General features: G+C 44.2%; 2 protein-coding genes across 7 annotated transcripts in view; both read right to left on the reverse strand.

Annotated features, from left to right (window-relative positions):
• Positions 1-1,716, reverse strand: part of st6gal2b (ST6 beta-galactosamide alpha-2,6-sialyltranferase 2b) — a 28,303-nt gene extending 26,587 nt beyond the window's left edge. The window contains exons 1-2 of the mRNA XM_035533820.1: positions 1,457-1,716; positions 1,107-1,183 (exon numbers count right to left, since the gene is read on the reverse strand). The gene's annotated coding sequence lies outside the window, so the exon portion shown is untranslated. The remainder of the gene's footprint in view (positions 1-1,106; positions 1,184-1,456) is intronic.
• A 78-nt stretch (positions 1,717-1,794) lies between these two features.
• Positions 1,795-15,064, reverse strand: part of lrrfip1b (leucine rich repeat (in FLII) interacting protein 1b) — a 32,090-nt gene continuing 18,820 nt past the window's right edge. For 3 of the 6 annotated variants that reach the window (XM_027004638.2, XM_027004637.2, XM_027004636.2), the window contains 11 exons: positions 14,687-14,737; positions 14,034-14,099; positions 13,297-13,374; positions 12,847-12,876; positions 12,040-12,165; positions 11,674-11,844; positions 9,805-9,897; positions 9,318-9,410; positions 9,019-9,111; positions 8,768-8,912; positions 6,421-8,324 (listed from right to left, as the gene is read on the reverse strand). In XM_027004638.2, coding sequence (XP_026860439.2) covers positions 7,021-8,324; positions 8,768-8,912; positions 9,019-9,111; positions 9,318-9,410; positions 9,805-9,897; positions 11,674-11,844; positions 12,040-12,165; positions 12,847-12,876; positions 13,297-13,374; positions 14,034-14,099; positions 14,687-14,737 — 2,250 coding nt within the window. In that variant the 3' untranslated portion in view covers positions 6,421-7,020. Of the gene's footprint in view, positions 3,688-4,219; positions 4,325-4,450; positions 4,531-4,740; positions 4,859-5,176; positions 5,227-6,420; positions 8,325-8,767; positions 8,913-9,018; positions 9,112-9,317; positions 9,411-9,804; positions 9,898-11,673; positions 11,845-12,039; positions 12,166-12,846; positions 12,877-13,296; positions 13,375-14,033; positions 14,100-14,686; positions 14,738-15,064 lie in introns of those variants that run through there. The other 3 variants (XM_027004642.2, XM_035533683.1, XM_027004640.2) reach the window with 3 other exon arrangements.

The following is a 15,064-nucleotide window of genomic DNA, read 5'->3' on the forward strand; positions in this document are numbered from 1 at the left end:
GTTATTGGGCTGTTCTTCAATAACAGAATAAAGTACTGAAAAGACATGGGAAGGATTTTGAAGAGTAACTTATACATAATGTAATAAGTTGAGTGATTATTTTTTTCAGCATGCAATGAGAAATTCCAGTAAAGATTGAGAGAAGAAATTAGTCATTTCTAAGGATTTACTCTTCAGAGATGTTCAGCATGAAGTTCCTGTAATATCATGTTAATACGTGTGTGTGTGAACAGAAATCTTGAAGTGTGACATCAGCACACACTCTTTCAGCAGGGGGCCAGAATCATGTCTACAAATGTTTTCAGTTACACTAGATGAGATGAGAACTTTCAGCAGGCATCAGTGTTTTGATCAGTGTGTGAGAAACAGGAGGCTCAGTGGATGTGGGAGGCCATGATGTGGACACTAAGGCCTGTCTAGCCTTCCTAAACAGACTCCACACTGGAATTCTTTCCTTATTAAACCCTAGAGTTCCTTCCTAAACAGAACTCCACACTGGAATTCATACCTTAATAAACCCTAGATTAGAGTTCCTTCCTAAACAGACTCCACACTGGAATTCTTTCCTTATTAAACCCTAGAGTTCCTTCCTGAACAGAATTCCACACTGGAATTCTTTCCTTAATAAACCCTAGATATAATGAACCAGTGGATACCTGGATGAACCTGGATGACCTGAAGAACAGAGTGACACCTGAACCCAGGGACCAGTTAACAACAGTTACTCTCTAGGGTAACCACCAAGAAAGAGAACAATCCTACTAGCGTAAGGTGTTGTGCATGCGTGTGTGTGTGTGAACTGGGGGACATGCAGAGAGATAGAGAAGGCTCTTCCAGAAGGAATTTTAATATTCCTGTTGTCATGCCGCTGGGTGTGACTGTCTCACCTGATCAGACAGACGTTGCCCTGCATGTAAACAACCCTAAAAAGAAAAACATCTCCACCTTTCTAAGAACAGAGCCACAGAGCAATTACTGGAAGGATCCAGTATTTAAACATGGCTGTGTGTGCAGGTGCTTGTGACAGTTTATGTTAATGGGAAGTTATATATGACTATTCAGGGTTACCAGATATTTGATGGTAGGACATCAAATAAAGTATTTACCTTGCATGAGACAATAGGGTCTGTTTTTTCAGTGAATGGTTGTCTTTGTCATCAGGATCGAGAACCATATGCACAGTCTGAAAAGGCCAGGACCAGAGGGCAGGGTTATGGTCCCTTTTTTACTCGTGTGTAAATAGAAACACTGCTGATTATCTTTGAGGCGAGACAGACTCCTTACACTGTCCTTACACTCCTTACACTGTCTTTACACTGCGCTTATTTTCTGCATTCTGCACTACATTGTTTTCATATGATTGATTAGTACTTTCAGTAGACGCTAAAGATTATTCCCTGAGAAACAATTTAATAGCTCAGTGAAACCATCACAACAACAGAAAATTCACACTCACCTGTGCTTTGGCAGGTCTGCTATCACCCAGGAGACACTACTGCCATGTTTGTGGTTTGGGTGGGTGTCAGGTGTGTTCTCTGGGTATCAGGAGGTCCAACACCACAAACCCATCCAGCCGACAGCGACAGAGAGTTTCTGATTAAATGACGGGTGAATGTATTTTTACAGAAGCGCACAAACATGAATGCGACTACTGGGATCCATTCATTCGGAGCTCGTGCTGGTGTGGCCTCCAGCCTACAGTGCAATGCTGCCTTCTGCTGGTGATTCGCAGAATTCCCCTAGGAAACAGTACGGGCAAGACACAAATAAGGAAGAGATATGGAGCATCTTATTTTATTGCATGAACATGTTTAATTATGTTGTGTCACCCCGACCAGCCAATATGTAAATCAAGTGAAGACTGAACATCTGTTTTCAGTTCTCGGAGAGAGAAAGACTAACTTCTGTAAACAGGTTTGATGCTGCATGTCCTGGTCGTAGTTTGCCAAAGAGGGAAGATGTGAGTGATGTAAAGTGACCCAAACAGAACATTCTAGTCTTCTTCACCAGGACCAGAGGGCCAAACTATAGTTTACTTTCCTGTGGCCAAAACAGTCTCGTATATATCCAATGCAATTGCCAGATTCATTTTACAAAAGTATTATTGCAATATATTTTAATCTTTTTCATTCCTACAAAAAAAGCCAGATATGACGAGCTACTAAGAGCCCTGCTGGTTGGTCCACAAAACAGGGTCCACGTTCCTGAGCTGTGATTGGACAGACAGCCCTGCCAGCCCCTACAGAGCATTCTCTACACTGGGTATCACTAAACCATCACTGGACATGTACCTCCCCTGCAAACACACACAAATGCATGAATCCCCCCCCATTAAGAAGCCCCTTTTTTTAGGGATTCTCACATCTGTGTATTTTGCATATATGATAGTCATACAAGTGTGTAACAGAGTTCAGTCAAAAAGAACTGGTGCTGTTACTTGGCCTGTTTCCTGTGATGGAGGTCATTCATAATGAAGGCATTTTACAAATACTTTGATGCAGCTAATGATTGAATGCAGTGACATAATTATTGCACCTAATGTAATTTGAACATAGTTTGTAGCCTAATTTTTAGTGCAGTGTTTGCACATTAATAATGCATTATGTAATAGCACACTTGTGCATCTTATATGAGAACACAGGTATTAGGGCCACCTAATATATGCTCGTGCGCACACACACTCTCACACACACACACACACACAGCCACCAGTTTGGCTTAAGATAAAAGTACTTTGAAGTGGATATAACTCAACACAAATCAGACCCAGTCCAACATCATGTGCTCTGCTGTCTTTTACCCCCAGACAGGAGCAGCTGTTTGTGACAGGAAACACAACATCCATGAAGCCGACAGTCCTCAGTGGAAATAGCATCTATGGAAAAAGCGCTGGAACAACTCCCAGTTACACTACAGACTCAACTCTCCTGGATGTGGATATCCCCCAGATAGTATCCAGTCTCCAGGATCAGAATAGGAGTCTTGACACCATTGAACATCTAACGGTAATAAAACACATCACAACCAAAAGTCCACAACTCCTGTAAATGTGCTTTAGGCTTAAGCGCACCAGATTTGACTGTAGATACACAGAATCTGTTCCTGATGAACACAGAGTAGGAAACGGTGTAGTTCACAGTCAGAGTCCAGCAAACTGCAGAACCATCCAGTGCTCACAGAAACACTCCATGGGAACTGCAGCTTCATGTCTTCTGTTCATGATGAACACAAATCATCATTATTCAGCAAATTTACACTCCACACCGAACTTCCATCACCAGGACACTGCAATGTAAACAGGAATGCTGCAGTCACACCCACTGCTATAATCCTTCCTTCAGATGTATTCTATTATGTAATTTCCATCAGACATGTTCTAGAATGATGTCATTTCCTTCAGACATGTTCTAGAATGAGGTGAGTAATTCCTTCAGACGTGTTCTATAATGGCGTTGGTAAGTTCCCATTGGTTAATGACAGGGTCTGTTTGATTTATTAACAATGGATTTGGTAAAGAGTTGTTAGATGTGTGCTGCAGGGTTGATCGTGAGGTGGACATGAAGGTGGGTGTGGCCATCACTGCTGGGACAGCAGCGCACTCCGATTGGCCTTCATCTTCTCCAGTCTCTTGGTGAGGTGGTTGTTGCTGGTCTCTAGTTCATCGATGCGGTCTAATGCCGACCTCAGCTGGATACAGAGAACATAAAACATAATGAACTCTACATGGAGCCGGAGATCAGACACACTTCTACAGCTGAGCCTGTGGGCCACACGCGATCAGACACTCACGTCTACAGCTCAGCCCGTGGGCCACACGCGATCAGACACTCATGTCTACAGCTCAGCCCGTGGGCCACACACGATCAGACAATCATGTCTACAGCTCAGCCCGTGGGCCACACATGATCAGACAATCATGTCTACAGCTCAGCCCGTGGGCCACACGCGATCAGACAATCACGTCTAGAGCTCAGCCCATGGGCCACACGCGATCAGACACTCACGTCTACAGCTTAGCCCGTGGGCCACACGCGATCAGACACTCACATCTACAACTCAGCCCATGGGCCACACGCGATCAGACACTCACGTCTACAGCTTAGCCCGTGGGCCACACGCGATCAGACAATCACGTCTAGAGCTCAGCCCATGGGCCACACGCGATCAGACACTCACGTCTACAGCTTAGCCCGTAGGCCACACGCGATCAGACATTCACCTCTCTCTGGAGTCGACGCTTCTCCACTTTCAGTTCATCCTCCACTTTCTCTGATGCTTCAGAGGCAGTTTTGTAGCGGGCCACCTGACCCTCCAGCCTCGCGATCTGTAAACCATCAGGCATTAAAAAAATGATTTAAAAAACCTGCGTTATCAAGAAATTAAAAGCCAGGGTCTGGCGATTTCTAATTGCTGATGTGATCAATCCTGTTAGTATTTTAAATGCACTCACAGTCTGCTCAAGAGCCGTGACTTCCTGCTCTGACTTCACCAGCTTAAATTTTAAGTCACTGATTTGCCTGTTAGCATCTCCTGCAGTGAGAATACAAACCAGGATTGGAGGAGAGGAATGTCCAAGGCATTAGTGAGGTCTGACCTCATGACACAGGTGCAGACAGAGCTGTAATGACTGAAAGAGTTCTTCAGTGACGTCTGGATATGATTCACTGACTGGCTGCATACAGTGGAAACACACGGTGGGTGTTTGAGAACAGGCCACAGTGTAGGAACATCATGTCTTACTCTGCAGGTCCAGGATCTGAGGTTCCAGACCATTCTGCAGGTCTTCTTCACCTGGGCTGACTGCCTCTTCTGATCTGGTCCTCTGCTTCTGTTCCACAGCTGTTTGGAGCTTCCTAACCTACACACGCACACACACACACACACACCCCAACACAAATAACCATTTAAACAAACCCACACACAAATAACCCCCTCACACATAACCACACAAACACATCCACCACACACAAATACACACAAACACTCCCACACAAAAACACCACACACGCCACATACACACACACACACACACACACACACACACACACACACACACACACACACACACAAAGACAGACAGATCATCTAAGAACCAATCAACAGTGGACCAGCCCAGTGGACAAACAGCAGCAGATATGACTGATATGGTTGATATGGCTGTTATGGCGCCTCCTACCTGTTCAAGCAAGCTCTCCTTCTCCTCTACCACCTTCCTCAACCGCATCTCTAAAAGACACCAAAATCAAAGTATTATCATAAGCTTTATAATAATAATATAATAATGAGCTTTAGAATGCCTAATAATGAGCTTTATAATGCATGATAATGAGCTTTAGAATGCCTAATAATGAGTTTTATAATGCATGATAATGAGCTTTAGAATGCCTAATAATGAGTTTTATAATGCATGATAATGAGCTTTATAATGCCTAATAATGAGTTTTATAATGCATGATAATGAGCTTTATAATGCCTAATAATGAGTTTTATAATGCATGATAATGAGCTTTATAATACACATTATGGCCTTCAACACCATATCAGACTTCAGGTAAGACGTGAGCTGAGGTTAGTGCAACACACTTACAGCTTGAACTCTGGGAGTAACACCAACAGTAAATGCCACAGATCAGTGTTTCAGCTTTGTTGACAGACGCTACTTCAAATACTCTCAAAACACCTTGTACATTCATTTTCCTTTAAATTCCTAAAAAATCCTAAATTGTCTTCTTGCTGTACTCTGACAGGATTTGTATGATTAAACAGATAAAGTTCAGAAAAACTGCTCTCATGTGGAATGTTAGTGATACTTTCAGAAGTTTTATAATTATACACTGAAGTACCAGCTTGTGTCTTTTGCCAGTGGATGAGACACATTTGGACACAATTCTACCAGAAATATTCTGTTTGGGCTAATTGTGTCCATACGTATTATCAAAAATGTCCATCCGCATTAGACCTATTATTATTATTATTATTATTATTATTATTATTATTATTATTGGTATTATTATAGTTGAATTATTATTGTTGTTGTTATTATTAGTATTATTATTGTTATTATTATTGTATTATTATTGTTGTTGTTATTGTTGTTATTATTAATGTTGTTGTTGGTATTATTTTTTATTATAGTTGAATTATTATTATTATTATAGTGGAATTATTATTATTACTATATTGTTATAGATTGATTATTATTATTATTATTATAACTATATTAATTTTCTTTATTGATGATGATGATGATTATTATTATTATTATTATAGTCTGCTGGTTATAGTCATTTTGTCACTTTGCATTTTTGTAAGTCCTGTGAAGTCACAGTTCAGTCCAGACTAACATCTTACTGGTGTCTGAAATCATGTGTAGGATCTCAGTTATCTGGTTCTATCCACACTGTTTACTATGCACGGAAATTCAAGGATTTGACTTTTTAATGTTCAAAGTACAGTTTTGTTTTTTTTAAATTGTGTCGTCATATTGTCCTTTGAGACTTAACCCATGCTATACATATAAACACATATCTATACATATCAATACATATCAATACCTATCAATAAATATCAATGAATGAGAAGCACTGTAAACATCACAAATCAGATCCATCTAATGCTTTTATAACAAATCAGCTTGCTTTCCCACAGATGCCGAAGGGTTTGGGTATCCTCTGTTCTCATAAATACTGATATTTTTATTCAGTCTATCATAGCAACATTTTACAAAATGTGAAAACAATCATTTTATTATGCAGCAGTAGTACAAATAAAACAACTGATTAGAATGATCTTCTGAAAAAAGATGAAATAAAATACAATAATTTAAAGCTATGACACAGCAGTCGTGTGTGTTGTCTGTCAAAATCTATGACACACAGCAGTCGTGTGTGTTGTCTGTTCTAATCTATGACACATAGCAGTCGTGTGTGTTGTCTGTCATAATCTATGACACACAGAAGTTGTGTGTGTTGTCTGTCCTAAACTACGACACACAGCAGTCGTGTGTGTTGTCTGTCCACGCTAAGACACACAGCAGTCGTGTGTGTTGTCTGTCCTAGGCTTCACCCTGGTGCTTTTCACTTTGTTCCCAGTAGTATCTGCTTCCTTCTGGGTCTCAGCACTGGGCTTGTCCTCCTGCTCTCTTGTGAACACCTCAAAGTCCAGAGCTCCAGCTTCTTGGCAGCTATCTAGAAATAAAGCGAATCCCTTCTCCTCCCGCACTGACATACTTAACGTCTCATGTGCAGGCTCAGTCACACACTGCTGGGTCAAAGGGTGTGTTTCTCTCAGGGTGCTGGTCCTCTCCACCTCAGGTACATTAGGGGCTTTTATGACCTCCTGACCTCTTCTGTTGAGCCTTGCCCTCTTCATTTCCTTAGCAGTACCTTCATCACAATGCTTTTTCTGAGGAATAGATGCAGACTCCGGCAGGTAAGATTCAACAGGCTGGGAATTGTTTTGCTGTGCTCCAAGTGCCTCCTTTATATTTTCATTCAAATGTGTGGTCTTTTTTGTTTGGTTATCTGGGGCTTTGATAGCCTCTAAAGCTCCTCCCTCCTTCTGTACGAGATGTTCTAAAGCTCCTCCCTCCTCCTGTAGGAGATGTTCTAAAGCTCCTCCCTCCTCCTGTACGAGATGTTCTAAAGCTCCTCCCTCCTCCTGGAGGAGATGTTCTAAAGCTCCTCCCTCCTCCTGTAGGAGATGTTCTAAAGCTCCTCCCTGCTCCTGTAGGAGATGTTCTAAAGCTCCTCCCTCCTCCTGTAGGAGATGTTCTAAAGCTCCTCCCTCCTCCTGTAGGAGATGTTCTAAAGCTAAGGCCAGGTCCACCTTTCCTCTTTTCCACTCATTTCCACTCCGTGACTCGTTGCTCAATGCATCGCCTTGATTTTGTCTATCACTCACACCTCCTTGAACAGTTTCTGTTCGGCTATGCTTTGTACAGTCCATATGGATGTCATCTACAACTTGCATGAGGTAAACTGAGACCAGCTGCTTGGTATTCTGCTCCTCGTGGTTCTCTAACCTTCCACTGCATGCTTCTGGCCCACAATCAGCTCTTAGTAACTGTTCCACTTTTGTCCCATCAGATATTTCAGAAGGTTGGATGGCTTGTATCTGCACCACAGCATCGTTGTTTGATTGGTGAAATTCTACTAATGCCTGTGCAACAAAGCCTGCTGCCTTGGCTGATCTCACTGTGCCTGTGTCTGCGTCTTCAGCAGCAGACCTCTGATCTTCTTCCTGAAATACAGACTCCAAGCTTGGACTCGAGCTCCTCCCTGTTGTGCTGTCAAGTCCAGGATCTTGATCTTCTGCTGGTCTCTCTGGAACATCATTGGGAAGACATTTAAATGCCACGAAGAAGTTTTTTAGACTAATTGTTGCAGAGAAGGAATGGAAACAATCACCAGGAAGGAGGAATAAAGTTTCATCATGAAGGAGCTACAGTCTGAACGCTGCAGAAACCGGAAGGCATTTGTAGAAGACTGCAGGTTTGGAAAATTAAAAAAGCTGAAAGAGACACTGATTTAATGAATAATTCACTTCCAGTGGATAGAGAGTGTACATGAATAATCCTCTAATAGGATCTGAACGCTTTAGATGAAAGAATCAATTGATTGAAATCACCACTTGGTTTGCAGCACTCCAAACTGTTAGAAATTAATATTCACTAATCGGCATATTAAGAGTAGGCACAACCATTCTTATGATTTCAATGTGTTATAAAATCATTTAACAGGTAAAACCAACCCGGTCTTAATCTTACCCAACATGCTGTCACCAGTGATGATAGATGTTTGCAGGTTGTGAGGCAAGCTAGAGGCTGAATCTACATCCTCTGGTGGCTCAACTAAACCGCCTCCTGACTCCCCATTGGTTGACACTTCAGGTCCAAGAACTATTCCATGTTTCTGTTAAAGGGTAAAAGTGTAAGTGTGTACTTCAGTTAATTATACAGCCAGAGGTGATGAATGAAAAACATCCGATGGCTGTTCCCTTTATCCTGAATCGCTCTACCTTCAGAGCATCCCTTAGCCGGAAAACCTCATCCCTCAAAGCATTCCGCTCGTCTCGGATAATATCCGAATATTCCTTCTGCCTCTCTAAGGCCTACACAAGACCGTCGGCAGCAGGAAGAGAAACAGGAAGAAGGAAAAGGAAAGCTAAAGACAAAATACAGAATGTAAAGTCTGCTTATACACACAGGCCATGTTATATAAGAAATTCAAAATTACAACACAAAGACCACTGGTTACATAACCAGAAACAGTTCAGCTAGTCCAGGTGAGTGTTCCTCTGAAGCTCAGTGAGAGTACCCTGATCTTTTTCTCCTTCCATTCCAAAGTCTCCTGCAGGTCTGAAATCTCCCTAACACAGCTTTCGCCTTTCACACGCCTCAGCTGGGCGTCCTGAGAAGAGTCGCCAGATATGGAGGCAGAGAAAGAGACAGACAAGAGAAAAAAGTTCAGCACAGCACACAGAGCTGGAAGGGCGCCAGCCGAGTCAGAGCAGAGTCAGAGTAGAGTCAGTTCAGAGTTAGGTGGCATTAAGAAGGACCGTAGGTTCCTCCACAGGTGTGGCTGACCCCAAGAGTCAAAGTTCAAACGTTAGGTGGAACTGGATGGCAGTACAGGCCCATTCAAGCTCCAGGAAGACAAACAAAAGCCTTTATTTCTTTAAGCAGAGGAAGATTTTAAAATGCCCAGAATCAGTGCCCGGCATCTAAAACCAAACGATGTAGAGACCTCCAGCTCAGCGGGTCAGACAGTGGCTGGTCATGGCTTGGTAACAGGAAACACTTACCTTCAGTAACTCCTCAGTCTGCTGTAACGTGTTCTTCATCTCGCTGAACTGGAACTGCAGGACTGTATGAGCGTGATGCTCTCTTTCATACTCCTAACACAGACATGGGGTGGAACAGCTTCAAACATGAGGGCTAAAGTTCTCACAGTGTCTTAACTCTGGCCGTTAGCCTCGGTCAAAGGAACACCACCATTTAATACTCAGTGAGGAAAATTAATGTGTAGTGGCTTTTATTTATTTATTTTGGTCAAGCAGTATATGCAAAATCAATGGATGAATCTTACCAGGAACTCCACACTAAATATTGATTTACACCAGTTTACACTTGGCTTTCTCTACCCACACTCACCTGCTAACAGGCAAGCCCCTCATGGGTATGTTGAAAGCAGCAGACACACCCCAAAACACCTGCTCACAGAGCCACGCCCACCCTGGAACACCTGGTCTAGACCCCTCTGTGCTTCTCACAGAGCCACGCCCACCCTGGAACACCTGGTCTAGACCCCTCTGTGTTTCTCACAGAGCCACGCCCACCCTGGAACGCCTGGTCTAGACCCCTCTGTGTTTCTCACAGAGCCACGCCCACCCTGGAACACCTGGTCTAGACCCCTCTGCGCTTCTCACAGAGCCACGCCCACCCTGGAACACCTGGTCTAGACCCCTCTGCGCTTCTCACAGAGCCACGCCCACCCTGGAACACCTGGTCTAGACCCCTCTGCGTTTCTCACAGAGCCACGCCCACCCTGGAACACCTGGTCTAGACCCCTCTGCGTTTCTCACAGAGCCACGCCCACCCTGGAACACATGGTCTAGACCCCTCTGCGCTTCTCACAGAGCCACGCCCACCCTGGAACACATGGTCTAGACCCCTCTGCGCTTCTCACAGAGCCACGCCCACTCTGGAACACATGGTCTAGACCCCTCTGCGTTTCTCACAGAGCCACGCCCACCCTGGAACACCTGGTCTAGACCCCTCTGCGTTTCTCACAGAGCCACGCCCACCCTGGAACACCTGGTCTAGACCCCTCTGTGTTTCTCACAGAGCCACGCCCACCCTGGAACACCTGGTCTAGACCCCTCTGCGCTTCTCACAGAGCCACGCCCACCCTGGAACACATGGTCTAGACTCCTCTGCGCTTCTCACAGAGCCACGCCCACCCTGGAACACATGGTCTAGACCCCTCTGCGCTTCTCACAGAGCCACGCCCACCCTGGAACACATGGTCTAGACCCCTCTGTGTTTCTCACAGAGCCACGCCCACCCTGGAACACCTGGTCTAGACCCCTCTGCGCTTCTCTCAGAGCCACGCCCACCCTGGAACACATGGTCTAGACCCCTCTGCGCTTCTCACAGAGCCACGCCCACCCTGGAACACCTGGTCTAGACCCCTCTGTGTTTCTCACAGAGCCACGCCCACCATGGAACACCTGGACTAGACCCCTCTGCGCTTCTCACAGAGCCACGCCCACCCTGGAACACCTGGTCTAGACCCCTCTGCGCTTCTCACAGAGCCACGCCCACCCTGGAACACATGGTCTAGACCCCTCTGCGCTTCTCACAGAGCCACGCCCACCCTGGAACACATGGTCTAGACCCCCTCTGCGCTTCTCACAGAGCCACGCCCACCCTGGAACACCTGGTCTAGACCCCTCTGTGTTTCTCACAGAGCCACGCCCACCATGGAACACCTGGACTAGACCCCTCTGCGCTTCTCACAGAGCCACGCCCACCCTGGAACACCTGGTCTAGACCCCTCTGCTCTTCTCACAGAGCCACGCCCACCCTGGAACACATGGTCTAGACCCCTCTGCGCTTCTCACAGAGCCACGCCCACCTCCCAACACCCTGGGTTTCTTCTTCTCACTCACCTTGGTCTTCTCCTCACACTCCCTCTGTGTCTCGTACAGCTGCTCCTCCAGCTCCAGTAGTGTCTCCCGCAGCGTGTCCACCTGATACATCAGCGTGGACTTCTCATTGTCCAGCTGGGCGTTGGACACCATAGCTCTCCGATACTTCTCCTCGGCCTCTGTCAGTGAATCCTGGAAGATCACCATGCAAAGGGGGTTTGCCTTAGTAATTTTTAAATGTTTGTGCACACACATGCACACACACATACACACACACGCACAAAAACACTTTTGGGAGCATGTGCATTAGCGAGGAAAAAAGGAACCCAAAGCATGACTCAGGAAAAAAAAAAACCTACAGACACATTCACAGACACATTCACAGACCTTCATCTCCCGTATGGAGGCTTCGGTGTCTGCTGAGATGGAGGTATCACAGCTGCCCCTCCGGGACAAGCCTCCACCCAGGGAAGCGAGGGTGGCAGCAGACAGGGTGGACGCCGTCCTGGACGCCTGACAATTTAAGAGACTGTCAGTCAGTCAGTGTAGACAGCTGTAGTAATTAAACATCTACCATAGACAATTGTAATTACAATGTAATTGAAATAGAATAGAATAGAATAGAATAGAATAGAATAGAATAGAACAACAAAATACAACAATAGAATAGAATAGAGCAATATAATACAATAGAATAGAACAACAGTATAGAACAATGAAATAGAACAGAACAATAGAATACAATAATAGAATAGAATAGAGTAGAATAGAACAATAGAATATAATAGAGCGCAATAGTATAGAACACAACATTAGAATACAACAATAGAATACAACAATAGAACAATAGAAAAGAACAATAGAATAGAATAATAGAATAATAGATTAGAACAAGATAATAGAATAATAGAACAAGAGAATAGAACAAGAGAATAGAATAGAACAATAAATTAGAATAATAGAATAGAATAGAATAGAATAATAGATTAGAATAATAGAACAATAGAATAGAATAGAACAATAGATTAGAATAATAGAATAGACTAGAATAATAAAATAGAACAGAATGAAATAGAATAGAACAATAGAAAATAACAGAACAGAATAGAATAATAGAATAGAACTCTAGAATGTAGAGTGTTTGCAAACATGATCTTTTTCACAGCCTCAAAGGAGCTTTTGAAGACAACTGACCTTTTCCAGGAAATCTGCCCTTTCCTCCACCTACAGGGAAAAGCGTAAGACCACAGGCTTTACCAGGGGCTCAAAGAAGCTTGTGTGCTATGCTGTGGCTACCCGACAAAATACATACACACTTCTGTTGTTTATGCACATCAGTCTCTGAGAAGTGCCAAGCTGAGTGTTCAGTGTCAGCTTCTCACACACCAGACCAGGGTTAAATGAAATCTGAGGGTTAACAAAAAAACCAGCAAAAAACACCCCCCAAAACCCCACTTACTCCAGTTTGGAAACTAGAGGGTACAATGTTGCTATGAGCAGATGTGTCCCCAGCAGCTAAGCCTTCTTTTATCCAGACCACATACACCAAGTCAGCTTTTTCAAGCAGCCAAAACCAGTGTACTGGTGTGGAGAGTTTTGTCAAAAACATGTCTAAGGAGAGGCAGAGGACAGAAGGGTGCTCACCACGGGACTGGCACGAGCCGAACTGGCCCGGGATGAAGTCCTGGAACTGGAGCCCAGAAACCCGCTGTAGTCTGACGGCTAGACAGCCCACAGGAAGAGGGACAGAGAAGAGGTTGTTATCGTAGAGAAAGCAGAGAGTATGAGAACACACAGAGAACAAGGACTAGTCATTTAAAATGTAGGAAACATACCAAACAGGAGCAAACAAATGTTTGCTAAAGGAAAACTCAGATGTAAATATTAACTATCACCAGTACACATATTAACTATCACCAGTTGACACTCACACACAAACACACACACACACACACACACACACACACAAAATATCTATAAACCTATACTATATACAAACATATCCCAGAGCTAACTGAAAAGGTTTGTAATAAATTTACATGAAGGATTGTGAGAACCTGTTTCAGCTGTGCATGCGGTAATATCTCTCCTTAAACCCAATTCCATAATAATATCATAATAATAATCATGCAGATTTTGAGGAGTGAATCATAACACACCTCGATGCAGGCATTTCACATGAACTATACAAGTACAAGTTAAAGTTGTCATGCTGAACTGAGACAGAACAGTGGGCTATTGCGTCGAAGAGAGAGTGGTATACTTAGGACAAGCACAGAAAGCAAGAACAGGAAAAGAAAGAGAGTGAGCGAGAGAGAGAGAGAGAGAGAGAGAGAGAGAATGTGTGGTAAAAAGATAAAAAGATAAACTGAGAGACTGACCCGGCCGTTTTGGAGTCTGGATGAGGGCAGACAGCTGGAGCTGCTACAGAGGTCAGAGTAGTTTCCCTAAGCCAAACAGAAAAGGACAAGATAAGACAATGTGAAAACAGGAGATATGAAAGCAGTGTGTGTGTGTGTGTGTGTGTGTGTGGGGGGGGGGGGGGTCAGTGATCGCTGGACCAAACCATCCCTGTGTGACATGAGGGAAAGGACGTGTGTCATCGTTGTGTGACGTGAGAGATTGTTTTTATTATCAAATTGTGATTTGGCAAGTATATGATACATTTTTTAATCTCTCTGCTAATGAACAAAATGCACGCAGCATGTCGACCTTTGACATCAGACATCAGAATTCACTTTAGCTGAAAGCTAACGCTAACGCCACAGAGCTCCATGCTAGTCTGTTACGCCACACTCTGTGTTACCTGATTCAGATTTTACGAGTAACTTGGTACTTTTCATATCCAAACGGTGGCTTTTATTCATCAACATATACGTCCCAGAAAAATAAAATACCTCCGTAAACGGCAGCAATGTTGCAAGTTAGCATTCCTTGTGAAGTCACAGATCACAGGTCAGGTTTTCACTCATGAGGTCACAGGTCACCGGTCAGGTTTTCAGTGATGAGGGGCAGATAGAACAGACATACTAACCCTTAAACTGCCGCGGCTTCCCACAGACAGACGCTCTTCTTCATCTGATATCTGGAAGAGTGAGACAAAAAGACACCCGTGATTAGCTGTTAGAACACAAAACGTCACAGGTCTGACATCTGTGGAGCTCCAACTCAGAGGGGTCCCCACACCTCCAGTTATGGAGGACCAGAGTCCAGCACAGAGCAGTGATCTCACTGCTTAGCCATTCATGTTAGTCCTGGACCCTGGGCCTCCACCCCACAGCGTGCTGGACCCAGAACCTCCACACCACAGCGTGCTGGACCCCGAACCTCCACACCACGTTGTGCTGGGTGCCGTTACAGAGAGGTCGCTAAAAGAGACCTTCAGGGGAGCATAAAGGTTACGAGGGCAATA

Source organism: Electrophorus electricus, chromosome 1 (assembly GCF_013358815.1).
Source record: "Electrophorus electricus isolate fEleEle1 chromosome 1, fEleEle1.pri, whole genome shotgun sequence".
NCBI lineage: Eukaryota > Metazoa > Chordata > Actinopteri > Gymnotiformes > Gymnotidae > Electrophorus > Electrophorus electricus.